The sequence below is a fragment of the Halichoerus grypus genome, chromosome 6, assembly GCF_964656455.1.
Source record: "Halichoerus grypus chromosome 6, mHalGry1.hap1.1, whole genome shotgun sequence".
NCBI classification, from domain to species: Eukaryota; Metazoa; Chordata; class Mammalia; order Carnivora; family Phocidae; genus Halichoerus; species Halichoerus grypus.
Genome location: NC_135717.1, coordinates 173,395,581 through 173,413,925, shown reverse-complemented (window position 1 = coordinate 173,413,925; position 18,345 = coordinate 173,395,581). Strand labels below are relative to the sequence as shown.

At 49.5% G+C, this 18,345-nt stretch overlaps 2 protein-coding genes across 3 annotated transcripts in view; one reads left to right on the top strand and one right to left on the bottom strand.

Annotated features, from left to right (window-relative positions):
* The window catches only part of EFCAB6 (EF-hand calcium binding domain 6), a 231,154-nt gene extending 228,566 nt beyond the window's left edge, over positions 1-2,588 (top strand). The window contains exon 31 of the mRNA XM_078076716.1: positions 2,219-2,588. Coding sequence (XP_077932842.1) covers positions 2,219-2,341 — 123 coding nt within the window. The 3' untranslated portion in view covers positions 2,342-2,588. The remainder of the gene's footprint in view (positions 1-2,218) is intronic.
* A 13,290-nt stretch (positions 2,589-15,878) lies between these two features.
* The window catches only part of MPPED1 (metallophosphoesterase domain containing 1), an 86,286-nt gene continuing 83,819 nt past the window's right edge, over positions 15,879-18,345 (bottom strand). For both annotated transcript variants that reach the window (XM_078076715.1, XM_078076714.1), the window contains one exon: positions 15,879-18,205. In XM_078076715.1, the coding sequence (XP_077932841.1) occupies positions 18,087-18,205 (119 nt within the window). In that variant the 3' untranslated portion in view covers positions 15,879-18,086. The remainder of the gene's footprint in view (positions 18,206-18,345) is intronic.

The following is an 18,345-nucleotide window of genomic DNA, read 5'->3' as shown; positions in this document are numbered from 1 at the left end:
GGCCCCCAGGTTATCACATGCCCCTCACCTTCAGACCCCAGGTTCTCCTCCCTGAAGGTTTCTAGAACCCTGGGGGGGACACGACCTGAGCCCTCCGGGTACCACCATAGGTGCCACTGGTCCCGGGAGCGCAGGCTGGGCCCATGGTCTCCATGGGGGAGCCAGGGCCAGTGTCCACCTCACAAGAGCCCCAGATCAGGAGCTAAATAAAGCAGGGTCCCAGCTATGGGACCTCAGCCAGCAGAGGCCGGCTCCTCTCCCCCAGCTACCCTCCCCGTGGCGCCAGCCACCTCCCCACAGCAGCTGGCCCAGCCACGCTCCCTGCAGTGTGGACGCTGGTACCTCTGATGCGCCCACGAGAGTGTGCGGCACCCTGAGGACGCAGGGTCTACGGGGCACCCTCACCGTGGGCAGGCTGGGGACCGCAGGCACATCCCTCCCAGACCGAAGAAATGGGCCTCCCTCAACTCCCACTTTCCGAATCACATAGAACTCGTTGACTTGGCAGATTCTGGCCCCCACTCCCTACCTACCCCTTTCTCCACCCCTGCCCAGCCACTGAGGTTGAGAAAGTAATTGAGGTCCGACCATTAGATTTGAAATCACATGTTGTAGTCAGGAAAAACACTCCATCAAAACATCGAAGGAACAAAGGGTTATGACCTCAAAATGCACCTACAAAAAATGTATTCTTGAGGTTCATCTCTGCTTCAACTAAAACAAATTTAAAAAGTAAAACCCTCTCCTTTCAAGTCAGGAAGATGAGCAATAGCTGGTGGATGGGCCGCTGGGGCTGCAGGAAGGAGGAGGGGATGTCCCAGCGGCCCCCAGGGACACCTGCGCTCAGGGCCCCCCCCCCCCCCCCCGCCAGTGGCTTTCTAGCTCACACTGTTTGTCTTTACTTTGGACTCAAGTCAGCTCTCAGCCCGGGGTTCTCCTTCCATCTCCAGGCAAAGAGGTGAAGAGAGCAGGGTCCTGTCTGCATCCCAGGAATTTGGGGTGGGTGGCAGAGGGAGGGGAGTACTCGAAAGGCAGACGTGGCCTCAACAGAGCCAGAGTCAGAGACCAGCTGGGTGCCAGGGACACCCAGGCTCAGCCTCCGTGGTGGGGCCCATCATCCCCCTGCCCGGAAGAACCTCGGGCTCTTCCAGCCCCGCATTCTAGTCTCCTGTTAGAAACAAATTATAACACAAAGCATAGACAGGAAATCTATAACTTAATCTTCACTTTTACTTGTGAGGGAACCTGTCTATTAGGTTCCGTCTCAGCTGCAGGTAACAGGAGGGACCCAGCAGCTGAAACGCGGTGGAAGTCTGTTTCTCTGTCACATAAAAGAGGCTGCGGAGTAGGAAGCCAGAGCTGGTGCAGTGCTGGGCAGTTACTGGGCACCCCATTGTTCTCGCTCTACCATCCACGGCACCTGGCTTTTTTCCACGAGGTCGCCTCGTGGTCTGTGGTGGCTGCTGGGGCCCCAGCATCACATCCATATTCCCAGCAGCAAAAAGAAAAAGAGGAGAGGAGAAGGGGCAGGCACCTTTTCTTTAGAGGAGGCTTCCCAGAAGTCCCCCATCACATTCTCACTTAGGTTTAACTGGCTGGAACATACCCAGCTCCGAGAGAGGCTGAGAAGTGTTGCCTTTTAGCTGGACACACAGCAGCTGGGTGAAGACCAGGGGTCTGCTCACTGAGGAGGAAGGGGAGCCGCTGCCGGGCGGGCAGCCAGCTCTGCCTCGGGCTGTGTTACCGGCAGATCAACCACACCCAGCGCCCTGCACCTGCTGTCCTGCCCTCCTCCCACGTGGGCTGCACCCAGAGGCCCCAGCCTCGTTAAGGCCCTGTGGCCTCCCTCCTAGCCCTCTGCTTTCTGTCTCTCCACCTTGTCTGAATGTGATGACCAGCCTCACTACCCTGCAGGGAGGTGACGGCTGTTAACCTCCTGTTCCGGGAGGGGGGTGGGGAGAACCAGCAGCTTCCATTGGACTGGGAGAGTCTCCAATTTCATACCCATAGTGCATGCTCTGGCCCTCGGCGGGGTGAGGGCAGAGGAGAGGGGAGGCAGGAAGGAAGGAGGGAAGGGATGTGCGGTGCGGGGAGAGGGCTGCGGGGCAGCTTTGGAGGTGGGATGTTCGGGCTCAGGGGAGGAGAGGTGGGCAGCCTGGCCCACCTGGCAGCCTGCCTCCTAGAGTGGCACCAAGACAGCGGGGGCTCTGTGTGGCAGGTCCTGAGACAGTACGGCGTCAACCTCTCGGAGGAGGAGTTCTTCCACATCCTGGAGTATTATGACAAGACGCTGGCTTCCAAAATCTCCTACAACGACTTCCTTCGGGCCTTCCTGCAGTAGGTGACGGCCGTGGCGCATCCGGCGCGGACCGACGGGGACCACAGGGCCTGTCCCTAAGACGAACGAAATCACAGAATCGGGGTGGGGGGTGGGGGAGGGTCACAGCTGGCCCTGTGTCTTTCCCGGCGGTGAAGGCTCAGAGTTGCCCCACAGCTCCGACAACAGGTGCCTCTGCCGGCGGCTTCGGGGCCCCTGAGCCGCCAGACCCTTCACTCAGCTGGAGCAAATAAAACCGTACGCCTTTGCAGGAGTGATTCTTAAGGCTTCAAAAGAACCACCAATGATAAAATACTTAAAACCTTGGGATTTCTGGAGGTTTTATTCGTAAGAGCCTGGGGGACCTGGAAGGCCTCCCGCCGTCCTGGATGAGATCGGTGCCTCTGCTGGGCTTGTCCGCACGGCCGCCTCTCTGACCCTAGAGACCAGGCACCAGCCCATGTCTGAGTCAGGCCTTGGTCCAGCCCAGCTGGTGGCTGACTGGAGGCACCCGTCAGTGGCCGTTTGGGGAGGGACCCTTCCTTGGACATAACAGTGTCTGACAAGCAAAGAGAACTTTTAAATCCCTGCAATCCTCGCCACCTTTCGTGAAGCAAGTGGAAGGGAGACAGAGTTTGCTGCCTTCTGGAAGGTTCTGGAAGGAAGTAGGGAGAGGCAGCCGGGATAGCTGCCCCTGAGTTGTGTGGCCACAGGCTGTCAGGGAGGGGTGAGCGCAAGGAGCCCCCATCGTCACCCCACCCCACGTGGCTCCAGCGGAGAAGCAGCGCCAAAGCCCCTGGGCCAAGAGCCCTCCCACCCCTGCGCGGGGCCCACGTAGGCCACGGCCTGAAGCGCCCCAAGTGCGGGGAGGCTTCGGGCTCCGAAGCATGTGAGGTGTGGGAAGAGGAGCCTCGGCCGCCACGGGCCCCTCTTCCCATGAAGATGTTTTACTGTCACCTTTGTCTCCTTGTGTGCAGGGTTCCAGCCTCAGTCCAGACGGGACCCCAGGCTGAGAGGGGTGGGCTCACGGGGAGGCTTCGAGCCAGGAGGAGGCCACCTCTGCTGGACGCTCGCCCGGCTCCGCTCCGGCTCAGTCGCAGGTCGCCCCTGCTCCCCAGGTCGGAATCTGCCGTGCCGCATCGTCTTCTGCCAGCTGCATGGCATGTGGTTTTCTTCTGAACTCCACCTAAGCCAGGTTGTCTGCACACGGTGCAGTTGTGACTTGCTGTCAGCCGGGTCGTGCGGGTCTGAGGACCTCACCGAGATGGTGCCTAAAGAAACACACAGGACTTCGTTTTCCTCTGAGGGAGGCCCCAGCCACCAGGAGGACGGCTTCGCAGGGGCCTGGGCAGGGCCCTTGGATTCTCCTCCCCTTACCTGCGGTCTTCACGGAGTTCTCAGGAAGCAGGGGCCAGAGCTAATTGTCCTGTGGGCACTCCGTCCCACTGGCCACACCGCCTGGCAAGCTGGAGTTCCTACCCCCATTGTAGAGATGGCGACACTGAGGCCAATCCTGAGGGAGGGAAGGAAGCCCTGTGGGAAGCGCAGGCAGCAGTGGGTGGCTTCCTGCCCCTCGGTCAGACTTCCCCAGCCTGGCAAGGGGGCATCAAGGATGAGGCTGAGGGGCTCTGGCCAGGGCAGGGCTGGGAGGCCCCAAGATCCCAGAGAACCTGGGGAGGAAAATGCCTGCCTGCTGCAGAGGAAGGGGTGCTCAGGCAGTCTGAGTTCAGGGAGCAGGAGAGAGAGGGCTGTGGCCCCCGCTGACGCCAAGTGGGTGCCATGTAGCTGGGATGCCCTTGGCCTCAGCAGCTCTTCTTAGGAGAGAGGGGCGAGTGGAGGCCCTTCCCACGTGCCCGTGCCCCTGCCCCAGCATTTGAGGCCCTGCCTGTGTGCCCAGCCCTCCCGCCCCATGTGCCCACCTTCAGCCTTCCCCGAGCAGACTCTCGCACATCCTCACACTCTGCACCTGCTGTTCCTCCCACCTACTCCTCAGGAAATGCTGACGTGTCCTTCAGATCTCATCTCAGAGTCACATCCTGCAGAAAGCCTTCCTGACACCCAAGGCTGAGTCAGACATTTAGTCTCATGCTGTTCAGTGGCCTTTGGGTCTGTCAATGAGGGGTTTGGAGAAGACTCCAGGTCAAGAAGGGGCTTCAAGAAGCAAATAGCTCATCCTGACACAACACGGGACTCAGTGTGTGGTCACGACCGGCCAAGGCCAGGCAAGCACTCAGGCAGCATTTTCAGAGTGGCTTTGGTGTTAGTGCGACTGGGTTCGAATTCCAGCTCTACCGTGAAACCCGGCCAGGTCACTTACCCCATCTGAGCCTCAGTTTCCACATCTGTAAATGGGGCTCAATCCCAACTCAGAGAACATTGGAGAGCCAAGTGGAAAGAGCTAGCACAGAGCTTGGCTCCAGGAAGTGCCCACGTCTCTTCTCCTTCTCAGGCCAGTGTGAGTTGTCCCTGGGCTTGGCTCAGCGGTGGGGTTTCTTGGGAGTTAGCAGAACTTCCAAGCTGAGGGTTGCAGGTGAGTGGGCTATTAGCCATCCCCTCCCTTAACCCCAGAAACATAGGCCAGCCACTTTCCTGATGCCTGGAACCTTCATGCCTGAGTCAGAAGAACAGTGCTGGACTGAGGGTTGGGATGTCCAGCCTCCCCCTGCTCATCCCCTGGCCCCTGTGCAACTTACCCGTTTACCTGTATGGACTAAGCCCCTATTTCTGTATCAGCAAAATGAAGTTATATAACCCCTCTCTGCCTTCCTCCTGGAACCGTCGTCCATTCACGGCTCCAGCCAGCCAGCCAGCCAGCCCACTCTGCCTGGTCCAGGGTTCAAACACAGACTTGCCCCCTAGAGCTTCCAAGACAGTAGGTCGCAAACAATCGAAAGAGAGGAGGGTCAAGGCTCTGGTGGGGGAAGCCCTCGGTCTATGGGAGCCCAAGGAGCCCCAGCCCTAAGCTCAAAGCCAGGACCTGGACCTCAGGACAGGATTTCAGCAAGAGGTTGAGGAGGAGGTGTGCTCCAGAGCCTTCAGAGTCAAAGCCAGGAGGCTGAGAGGCCTGGGCTACTACCTAAAGATGAGTAAGTCCCAGTTGGGACTGCCAACCCCTCCTTCTCTTTCCTGGGCCTTGTATCCCAATCAGGTGTCTTCAGCTTGGGGCAGCCTTCCCTGAGCCGCACTCAGCTGAGTGCAGCATCCCCTCTGAATCCCATCATGTTAAAAGGTTCAAGTCCACATCTCTCCACCTCCAGTGGAGCTCCTCATATCAGAACAAATGGCCCCATTCATCTCACCTTCACGTATCCATGCCCCTTGTATCTGATCTTGTAGTTCCTGTCTCTGAAGAGGTGATGTCCATTTCCCCACTCCTTGAATTCAAACTCAACCATGTGACTTGTTTTGGCCAATGAGCTATTGGCTAGCAAGCATGACACAGCAGAGACTTGAGAAGCACCTGCGGTTTTTGGCTTCTTGGAGGCAGAGAGCTGGAAAGAACATCACTCCTACCTGTATGACAGGACAAATGCAAAGTAATGACTTTTCTTAAATCCATCTGAGAATGGAGTTCACCACAAACAACTTACCAAAATCTGGGGGGAGCCAGGTACCTGCAGGGAGCAGCAGACCCAAGCATTTGCTTACCTGGAATAGTCACCCCCAAACATCAGATAAGCCAGTCAGAGGATTCAGCTGGAAAATTCTAACAAATTGCTAAAGGCTAGCCTGAGAATGTGAATGCTCTGGGGGCTGTTGGCATAAGGGTGTCTGCATCCTTCAGGAACCCCACCGGGAGCTCACAGAGGTCAGGGAGAATCCAGAGAAAGCTTCCCCCCTCCTGTTTCCCCAGTGGTGCTGGCTGGAAGAAGAGAGCAACAGCCACTGCTGACACTCTGCCAGAACCCATCTCCCATCTCTCAGAGGGAGCAGGAATGGTTATATGCAGAAGGATGACAAAGCTATAGCCTGAGGGCAAAAATTGGAACCCAGTGCAGGTGAAGGAGCAGAACATGAAAATGAAAGGCTCTTCTCCTGGGGGGAGAGGCAGAAATACAGGCTAAGCGGGCAGTACATCTGCATGAGGAGCAAAAATTGTCAGAATCAACTTTTTCAAAATTCTAGAAATTAACCAAATGTTTATACAGGAACCCAAGGAGCATTTTATCAAGAAAAGCAGCTGAATTTTAGAAGAAAAAAAAAAAAAAAAGAGCAAGCTTTGTGACATTTCAACTTGTTCTAGTCCAAAGAGCCACTCTCCAGCTCCACGATAGCTTTGAAAAATAACAGTCTGCACTCCCACTGCACAGTGGCAGTTACTAAAGGAAATAGAATAGAGCTGGAGTGCTTCCAAAGCCTCACTCCCAAAGAATTATCATTTTCACCTGCCTAGTGATTCCCTGGAGGGCCCCATTTGCAAGACTGTCTGTATTTGAACTGACTCAGAGATTCCTCAGGTACAAAAAATCTTTTCCCCAGGGTACAGAGGGTACATTTGTCAAAAACAATTACAAACAAGTATTTTAACTTTGTGGCTGCTTGAGGTAGTGGGTAACAGTTGGGCCAACCAATTTAAGATAGCTTAAAAGGAAGAGTTGGGAAATAAGATGTTCATAGAGACTCTGAAAAGTTCCCAAGATTTCTGGGGAATCTAGAAGTCCATGTATGTGCCTAGGGCTGACACATGCCCAGGGATGTGTGCATGCTCAGAAAAGATATGAGAAGGCCCTAAGCTCTCACCTTTGACTGACCTTAAGACTGCACTAGCAGGAAATAAAAGCTAAGGCAGAGTTTCAGGTACCTGGCTCAGTGCTGAAGATATGACTCGACATGCACACAGAGAGCTCATCAGCAAAGACTAGGAGATATATTAGTTCCAAATGTTTAAGGAAATCTGTGTCTGATCATTAGCTGACCACTAAGCTAACTGAGAAGAGATTTCACTGACCACACAGGACAAAGAATATAGACTTTAGAGTATTAGTTCAGAAAAGGAACTAAACAAACAATAACTACAACAAGCAACAATAACAACAAACCTTTGGAGGGGGGAGAGTCTTATTTCCAAAGCTGCCACATTATATTATTTAAAATGTCCATTGCATAATAACAAATTATCAAACATAAACAGAAATAAGAAAGGGGGCACCTGGGTGGCTCAGTCGGTTAAGAATCCAACTCCTGGTTTCAGCTCAGGTCATGATCTCAGGGCCCTGAGATCGAGCCATGTGTCAGGCTCAGTGCTCAGTGTGGAGTCTGCTTGTCCCGCTCTCTCTCTGTTCCTCTCACTGCTCTCTCTCATAAATAAATAAAATCTTAAAAAAAAAAAAAAGAAGAAGAAGAAAGTATGGCCCGTACACAAGGGGGAGAAGTAATCAATAAAAACTGTCCCTGAGGAAGCCCAGATTGTTGGATTTAGTAGGCAAAAGCCTTAAGATATTCAAATAGCTAAAGGAACCCATGTCATAAGAATAATGTCTCACCAGATTGAGAATATTAAAAGTATTAAATAAAGAGATAAAAGTATTAAAAGAACCAAATAAAAATTCTGGAGTTTGAAACTGTAACCAAAATAAAAAATTCACTAGAGGAGCTTAACAGCAGATTTGAGGATGCACAAGAAAGAATCAGAAAACTTGAAGATAAGTAAATTGAGATCATCCAGTCTGAAGAACAAGAAGAAAGATGAACAGAGCCTCAGAAACCTGTGGAGTATCATCAAACATACCAACATACACACAATGTAAGTCCCAGAAGGAGAGGAGAGAGAGGGGGGCAGAAACAATATTCAGAGAAACAATAGCCAAAAACTTCCCAAACTTGAAGAAAAACATAAGTCTATGTATCCAAGAAGTTCAGTGAACTCTCAAGAGGATAAACTCTCAAAGAGATCCACACTTAGACCTATCATGTCAAACACATCTCAATAGATGCAGAAAAAGATTTTTGACAAAATTCAGCATTGATTCCTAAGAAAAACTCTTAGCAAACTAGGAGCAGAAGGGAATTTCTTTAACTGAATAAAAGTCATGTACAAAAACTATAGCTAACATTATAGTAAATGATGAGAGATTTAATGTCTTTCCCTAAGGTCAGGAACAAGGCAAGGACATTCTCTCTCATCACTTACTCGACATCCTACTGAAAGTCCTAGACAGTGCAATAAGACAAGAAAAATTAAAAGGAAAAATAAAAATGGGAAGGAAGAAATAAAATTGTCTCTATTTGCAGATGACATGATTATCTAATAGGAAATTCCAAAGAACCCACCAAAAAGGCTACCTAAGCTAAGTGAGTTACAAAGTCATTATACAAAAGTTAATCATGTGCCTATGTACTCACAGTGAACAACTGCAATGTAAAATTTAAAAAAAAATACTATTTATAATATACCCCCAGTGAAGTACTTAGATATGAATCTAACAAAATGTGTACAGGATCTATATGATAAAAACTGCAGAACATTGATGAAAGAAAGCAAAGATCTAAACAAATGGAGAGAGAAATTTTTTTATGAATTGTGAGGCTCAACATTGTTAAAATATCACTTCTCTCCAGTCTGATTATAAATCCTATGTAATCTCAATCAAAATCTCAGCAAGGTCTATTTTATATGTCAACAAGTTCATTGAAAAATATACATGGAAAGATAAAGGAACTAGAATAGCCAAAACAATTCTGAAAAAGAAGAACAAAATTGGACAACTCTCACTATCCAATTTCAAGATTTACCCGTAAAGTTACAGTAATAGGGAGAGTAAGATATTGGCAAAAGGACAGACTTATTGATTGATGGAACAAAATGGACAGCCCAAAAGTATACCCACACAAATATAGTCAACTGATTTATGACAAACATATAAAGACAATTCAATGGAGAAATAGCATCCATACGTAAAAACATGGAACTTATACAAACCTCACACCTTATACCAAAACTAACTTAAAACGCATCATAGACCTAAATGTAAAACATAAAACTATAAACCTTCTACAAGAAAACATCAGAGAAAATCTGCACGACCTGACAATAAGTTTTTAGGTACTACACCAAAAGTACAACTCATAAAAGAAAAAACTGATACATTGGACTTTATCAAAATTTGAAACTTTTGCTCTGAGAAACCATTAAGAGAATGAAAAGACAACCCAGAGACTAGAAGAAAAGATTTGCAAATCACATATTCAATTAAGGACTTGTATCCAGAGCATAAAGAACATTTAAAACAAAACAAAACGTTTTTAAGGAAGAGGACAAAAAATCTGAATAGACACTTCACAAAAGAATATATGTGAATGGCAAATAAGCATATAAAAAGATGTTCAATACCAGTAGTCATTAGGGAAATGGAAATTAAAACCACAATGAAATACAAGACACACCTACTCAAATGGCTAAAATTTTTTAAATGAATAATACCAAATTCTAATGAAGATGTGAGCCAAGAGGAATACTCATTCAGTGCCAGTGGGATTGTAAAAACATACAGACATTTTGGAAAACAGTATGACTTAAAAGGGGTCAAAGAAGGGGAATTTTTCAAGTGATGGAACTTTTCCCTACGGTAGGGTGGCGGATACATGACTCTGCATTTCTGAAAACCCTTAGAACTGCACACTACAGAGAGTGACTTGACTATATGCAAATTTATTTTTTTTTAAAGATTTTATTTAATTGACGGAGAGAGACAGCGAGAGAGGGAACACAAGCAGGGGGAGTGGGAGAGGGCGAAGCAGGCTTCCAGCCGAGCAGAGAGCCCAATGTGGGGCTCGATCCCAAGACCCTGGGATCATGACCTGAGCCGAAGGCAGTTGCTTAAACAACTGAGCCACCCAGGCGCCCTGACTATATGCAAATTTAAAACAGTCAACTAAGAGGTCAGGGAATCTCAGGTTGTAATGCAGACTGTGACAACAGAATCTAATTGTACTGCAAATGTATGACATAACCTCACTGAATTGGGTTGGGAAAAAGGACCTGACCAATTTAACCTTGGAAAACAGAGTTTGGTTTGTCAAACTAAAGACAGAAAGGATTGCACAGGAACTTTGTACTCTAGTTGGTAACTATGTTTCTCACAGGGGTCCTGATCAAGAATTCTGAAACTGCTTTGTGGATGTGCTAGGATTGAACACACACGATTGCAAATATGGCAGCCAGGCTCCTCCTCGTCAAAGGAAGAAGTTACAAATAAGCAAGGTGGAAAACAAGAATAAATTATGCATTGCTGCATTAGAGTTTGGGGTAGGGGTGGCATATCAGTATGAACTAATGCTTATTTTAAGATAAATAGATGATAGCTAAGTAGGTAAATGGATGGGTGGATGGATGGATAATGGGTGGGTGGATAGATGGATAGGTGGATGGGTGGGTGGGTGGGTGGATGGATGGTTGGATGGATAGAGATGTAGGAGAGATAAATGAGCATATAGATGGATTAGTACACTCATATATTTCCTCACTCTGTCCATTGTGAGGACCTAGAAATAGTAATACCCTAGTAGCAACTAGCACATCTACCACCTAGATCTTACTTTCTAAATAAAAGGAGTTGGAACTCTCTGGAGAAATGGCTAATTCTAGGGCTGGGGCAAGGAAAATGCATGATGGGCTTGGAGCATCTTGTAATGCCAGAAATCAAGGAAGTCAAACAAGAGATAGGAATATGTCAAAAGAACACAGGAGCCAACTTGAAAGAGTTCCCAGTGGACAAAGTTAAACCAATTTGAGCCACAAAATAAATAGTGATAGTACTAGATTTTAACCTAATGAATAAAATAAATAACCGTGAGTCTGTGCTGATAGAAAATAAATAAATGGCAGAGAAGGACAAATCTTCCTTACAGAACAATTCCAAATAATAAATGTATGAGGAAAGAAGAATTAGAAAATTGCCATGAGAGCACCTCAGTAATCATTGTTCCAGGCAAAATCCATAGATAGACGCTGAAATTAGTAGGCAAAACTTTAAGGAGAACTGGGACATTTGTGTAGCCTGAATATACCTCCCCCAAATATTTACTAATTAATGTGATTTTAACTGTGTCTACATATTCTTTACTGCTCCTCCCTAGAAGGGAGAGCTTGAGTCACCTCTCCTTGACCGTGAGCTAGACTAGTGTCTCTCTTCTAACAGAGTATGGAAAAGGAAGACTAGCGTCTTTATGGTGGAGAAACCTGGCAGACATCACCTCCACCATGTGCTCAAGATCAACATCAACGGTGATAAGTCATGGTTAACATCAGGTGACCTCAGGTGCCTTGAGGATCCATCAGCTGTGTTGTATTCTCATAATACATAACGCCAGGCTAATCATGAGAAAACATCAGACAAACCCAACTTGATGGACATTCTACAGAATATTGAACCAGTATTCAAAACTTTCAAGGTCAGGCAAAGCGAGGACAGACTGAGAAACTGTCACTATGGACATGTGACAACTAAGTGCAGCATGGTAGCGTGCACTGGATTCTGGAATGGAGAAAGGACATTAATCAAAAACTGTTGAAATCTCAGAGGAATGTTGAAAAAGAAAAGCAAAGCTGGCGGCATCACAATTCCAGACTTCCAGCTCTACTACAAAGCTGTCATCATCAAGACAGTATGGTACTGGCACAAAAACAGACACATAGATCAATGGAACAGAATAGAGAGCCCAGAAATGGACCCTCAACTATATGGTCAACTAATCTTTGACAAAGCAGGAAAGAATGTCCAATGGAAAAAAGACAGTCTCTTCAACAAATGGTGTTGGGAAAATTGGACAGCCACATGCAGAAGAATGAAACTGGACCATTTCCTTACACCACACACAAAAATAGACTCCAAATGGTTGAAAGACCTCAATGTGAGACAGGAGTCCATCAAAATCCTAAAGGAGAACACAGGCAGCAACCTCTTCGACCTCAGCCGCAGCAACTTCTTCCTAGAAACATCGCCAAAGGCAAGGGAAGCAAGGGCAAAAATGAACTATTGGGACTTCATCAAGATAAAAAGCTTTTGCAAAGCAAAGGAAACAGTCAACAAAACCAAAAGACAACTGACAGAATGGGAGAAGATATTTGCAAATGACATATCAGATAAAGGGCTAGTATCCAAAATCTATAAAGAACTCATCAAACTCAACACCAAAAGAACAAAGAATCCAATCAAGAAATGGGCAGAAGACATGAACAGACATTTTTCCAAAGAAGACATCCAAATGGCCAACAGACACATGAAAAAGTGTTCAATATCGCTCGGCATCAGGGAAATCCAAATCAAAACCTCAATGAGATACCACCTCACACCAGTCAGAATGGCTAAAATTAACAAGTCAGGAAATGACAGATGTTGGCGGGGATGCGGAGAAAGGGGAACCCTCCTACACTGTTGGTGGGAATGCAAGCTGGTGCAGCCACTCTGGAAAACAGTATGGAGGTTCCTCAAAAAGTTGAAAATAGAGCTACCATATGATCCAGCAATTGCACTACTGGGTATTTACCCCAAAGATACAAAAGTAGGGACCCGAAAGGCTACGTGCACCCCGATGTTTATAGCAGCAATGTCCACAATAGCCAAACTGTGGAAAGAGCCAAGATGTCCATCAACAGATGAATGGATAAAGAAGATGTGGTATATATATACAATGGAATATTATGCAGCCATCAAAAGGAATAAGATCTTGCCATTTGCAACGACGTGGATGGAACTGGAGGGTATTATGCTGAGCGAAATAAGTCAAACAGAGAAAGACATGTATCATATGACCTCACTGATATGAGGAATTCTTAATCTCAGGAAACAAACTGAGGGTTGCTGGAGTGGGGGGTGGGGTGGGAGGGATGGGGTGACTGGGTGATGGACACTGGGGAGGGTATGTGTTCTGGTAAGCGCTGTGAATTGTGCAAGACTGTTGAATCTCAGATCTGTACCTCTGAAACAAATAATGCAATATATGTTAAGAAAAAAAAAAAGAAGAAGAAGAATGTAGCAGGAGGGGAAGAAGGAAGGGGGGGAAGTCGGAGGGGGAGAAGAACCATGAGAGACGATGGACTCTGAAAAACAAACTGAGGGTTCTAGAGGGGAGGGGGGTGGGAGGATGGGTTAGCCTGGTGATGGGTATTGAGGAGGGCACGTTCTGCATGGAGCACTGGGTGATATGCACAAACAATGAATCATGGAACACTATATCTAAAACTAATGATGTAATGTATGGGGATTAACATAACAATAAAAAAAAGAAAAGATAAAATCACCTGTTATAGGTGCAGAGTTTTAAACAGGGTCAGTGTTCTTCAGATAATAGGCTTTTATAGATATTTGAGCCTGTATCTTTGTAATAAAATGTACTTAATCCCCTAAAAAAAAAAAAAAAAAACTGTTGAAATCCAAATAAAGCTTATAGTGTAATAGTGTTGTGCCGGCGTTCATTTCCTAGTTTTGGTAAATGCATCTCAGTTATGCAACATGTTCACATCAGGGGAAACTGGGTGAAGGGTATCGAGGAACTCCGTACCACCTTATGACTCTTCTGTAAATCTAAAATTATTTCAAAATAAAAAGGTATTTTTTTTAATAGGAAAATCATGTTCTATGGTTCAGGGCCCAGCCACGCTCCTTCCTCCAGGAAGCTTCCCCCAATCTCCCCTGTACACTGGGCATGCTCTTCCTCAGGGCCCCCAAGCCTGCCCCCTCTGTCGCCCTCTATGCCCCAAGCATGTAAGACCTGAAGGGTTCCACTTCTTTTCGGGGATTAGATGAGCCTTCCAAAGTACGCTGCGAGCTTCCAGACAGCAGAGCCTGACTTTCATGTCTTGGAGACCTTCATAGTCTGTGCCTTCCATGGGAGGGTGGGACTGAGGGCCCCCAGGCAGGCTTGGGCCCAGCTGGGAGCTGTGGGTGGCATTAGGAGAGAGGACTGGATGAAGTCCTTGTCCACAGAGCTTGTCACCTCCACTAGTTTATTCCAGGGGTTGGGCAGGGGTCTCTCGTAGAAAGTGAAGTTAAGCAGGGGAGACAGCTCATGGGATTTGCTCACTAGACTCTCATGGACAGTAAGAGGGTTATCTGAGATGCCATCCTATAAGTGTGCATGAGCCCTGAGTGCTGAACCACCAAGAGCTGAGGCACTGGGTGCCCAGGCACCTTTGCTGTGAGACCCCCTCCACCACTTGTCCAAACCCCAGATAGCCCGTCTACACTGAGGGCAGTAGGAGCATGTGGCTCAGCAGCGGCTGTGTCTGGAGTCTCAGTGGGGACCCATGCACTACAGGAGGACCTACAGCACTGCCAGAGGCAGCAGCTGCCCCGGAGGGTCCCTGCCCCCGCCCGGGAGGCCTGCTTGGGCTCACATTGGCCAAGGACAGCCGCCAAGGCTACCTCAAGTCGAGTGGCTCCTCCTCATTGCCCACTGATGGGGAGCCAAGGCCCAGGACAAGTTATTGTAGGCACCTGCGAGGCCCTGGTGGAGGGGCAGGTGACAGGTGGGACAGTCTGAGGACAGGAAAGGGCCATGGAGAGGCTGACACCCATAGTCTGCCGCAGGCGGCTCCTCCTGCCCTCCATGCACCCCTCTGGGACGTCTCTTCCAGACCCATGGCTTTGGTTATGACCCACAAATGCAGATCTCAGAGAGGCTGCTCCTCCTCCTCCAGGTCCATTTATCCTTCCAGCCACTGGACCCTTCCCCTGAATATCCCAAGTGCACCTCCAGCTCCAGTCCCAAATAAAACTCAGCATCCCTCCTCAAACCTGTTCTTCCAACTCCCGTTCTCCGCTCCATGACGGGCAGCCAACATCCATTGTCATCCTTGGCTCTCCCTCACCTCACCCCCACATCCATCCTTCAGCAATCCTACCTTCTTAATCTATCACCACCTCCCTAGTCCAAGGCAGGCCCACGGGAAGTGATCAGTAAATGTTTGTGGTGTGGGTGGATGGATCAATGAATGGGAATGTGGATGGGTGGATGGATGGGTGGATGGATGGATGGGTAGATGATGGGTGGATGGATGGGCGGATGGATGGATGGGTAGATGATGGATGGATGGATGGAAGGAAATGGTGGGACTTTTACAGCTTAGGCAGCTTTGAGACTGAAGTCATTATACCTGTCAGTGCTTTTCTTGGGCAACACTCGGACCCTTAGTTTGATAAGGGCTGGGTTGAACATACTGCTTCCGGGAAGGGCCCAGAGCTAAGACCATCTTGAGGTACACTGTTTTGAGAAATCAGGCAGTCAGGATACTTGAACGTCATAGGGCACAGAATAGCCCATGCCAACCACTTCTGAGACTGCCCCACCCCTGGGGAAGCTGGAGCAAGCAAAAGGATGCCAGCTGCTGCCACATGGAAGGTCTTTGGCCTCTGGACTCTGTCCAGGACTCAGGACTGGGCCGGGAGGACACCTTTCCTCCCTCACATGCCTCACACGACATCCAGAGACATACACAGGAAGAGGCGTCACGTGGACATCTCTTTCTTTTTACAAAGACTTTATTGTCTGACATGCTTGACAAAAAAAAAAAAAAAATTACAGCCACAATCAAGTTATGCCAAAATGATTGAGGAGCACGCCATCATCTTTCATACCTCAAGGACTTTTAATGAATTTTCTTTCAAAGTAACAGCTGCCTTCATAACTTTTCTTTTCCACATAAAAATACACCATATTCTGAAGGTACCTTAGGAAAAAAAATTTTTAAGTTTATAGTTCTTGGTCCGCATAGAAATTCGGTAGAGGTGACTAAAAGGGCCTGTGTCTTCTCCACCCCACGCGCACCCATGCACCACGCATCTGGGCTTCCCGAGGCCTTGTAAACATCCGCGGCCACCAGGAACCACTTGGCCAAACAGATTCCCGAAGTCCCGCACCCCACAGAGCGCAGCTGGCTCCGGTCCGCGCTGCTGCTGCCAGGCTCCCCTTGCCCAGGGTGCCCTTCGCCCCATGGGGAGCCCTGGGCCAGTAGGGAAGGAATCGTGGTCTCCCAGGATGCCGGGGTGCTGGGCTCAGAGAACAGGATCCCTCAGCACTCCAGGGGCTCTCTCTGAGAGACAAACCAGAGGGGCTCTGAACAGCACCCTTAAAAAAAAAGAAGAAAAGAGCCTTGGGACCATGCATTGCCTTGGAGGGGCAGAGCTTTGAGCCATGGCAAAGCAGAGGCCATGGAGCCAGAGACCAAGGCTCAAGTCCTGCTTCTGCCCGCTATGAACAGTGCACCCTCGGGCAAGTTACGTCACCTCTCTGATCTCAATCTCCTCACCTCTAAAATGGGGCCAACAGAGCTGCCCTTGCACGACAACCTGCGATGAATGGAGATTGTACCTGCAAAGGGGCGTGCTAAGTGCTGGCTCCCAGGGCGGGGCCTAGGGTCAGGGGAGTAAGGCCCTCCCCTCAGGCACCCGATTTAAGGGGCTACCAAAAAGCTCGGCAAGAGAGAGAAAGGGTGCTATTTAATCCCATGTCTTTAAAAATCAAAATCGATTCAGAAAAATATCCATGATGAACAAAATATCAAAATTTTCAATAAAGATAGAATCTGACCCTGCACGTGGCGATCCTGCCTCTCTGGCCTCACTCTGATGAGACCCTGCTGGTTCTCTCTCCCTCACGGATTCAGCCCCAACCGCGCCCCCCCCCCACCCGCCCAAGTCCTAATTTAAAGAAAAAAAAGAAGCCGCCCTGCGTGGAGCTGCCAGAGCCCAGGGCCCGCTTGCCAGTGGGCCACCCTCCCGTTAACAGGACAGACTGGCAAGGACCAGGAACCACTCAGCCCCTTCGGCTGTGGGCCCCCCAGACAGAATCCAAGTGGTGCGCAGGAAACCGCACTGAGGGATGGAACCCCATTGGAGGACAGTAGGGAGAAACATGGGTCCACTTCATTAAGTTAAGAAGGACGTTGTGTGTGTGTAGGGGCGTGCACGCCCACACGGGCGCATCCACGTGGCAGGGTGGCCTCGGTCTGCAGCCCCTCCAGCCTCCCGAGTTCTGCAGAGCTGCGAAGCCCCCGCAGGAACAGGGGCCATCCGTGACTCAGGAACCTCCCAGCTGGTCCTGGGCACTCACATGGCTCGTTCTGTAGAACCACTCTCCCGGATCCAGGCCCCGAGCAAGCACCCGGGTTGCTTAGGCCATTGTTCAAGACGGCCAACATGCCCACAGGAAGAAAGCAGGGTCACAAGGTGAGGCAGACAGCTTGTTGGCCTGGCCAGGTGCGGTCCGAATTCCTGAGACGTCCCTGATCGCTCCCTCGAGGGCCTCAGCTGTGAAGCAGCCCTGTCTCCCCAACCCCGGGGGGAGATGGCGGGCTACTTGCACCTGGGCTCTAAAACATCCCACCCACCCCCAACCCTGGGGCTTGCAGCCACACAGACCTCAGTTAGAGGGAGATTTTGTGCGAGAACTTCCAAAGTGTGTCCAGGAGCCGCGGCTTCCCAAACCCACGAGGGTGTCCAACTGAGAAGGATGAAGAGTCTGTCAATTCCCAAGCAGGACAGGACCGCAAGCTTGTTAGGTCCTTTGACAAGGTACACGCGGAAATGTACACGCAGAAAACAGTAATGAGCACAGAACCCCTAACAGGGACCCACAGGGTCCTGACTCCAGGTGACGGAGGCTGAAGAGTCAGGGGAGATTTTCTTCATTCCAAAGCCTCAACCCATCTGCTGGGCTGCTCCCCACGGCCAGACGGGTTGTCTGCATGGAAGGAAGGGTGGTTGGGGGTCCGTGCTCTTGGCCAGGCATATGGAGCTGATGTGGGCAGGAAGGGCTGAGACAGCAGGGGCAGTCAGGAGTTCCGGGGTGTGGGGAGGTCAATGACTATGGGCGGATTCACAGGCTGGTAGTTCACGGTGCACACAGACGCGTTCACATAGGTGGTCGTCCCATCCGCCATGACACCGTACCCTGGAAAGTAAGCACACAGCCGTCAGGGATGAGGGGTAAGGCCGGGACCCAGGGCAGTGAGGTGGTCTAGCGGGCGTGGTAGTAGAGCACTCGGCAACAGCAGGCAGAACACATCCGGGGCAAGCGACCAAAACCCTCAA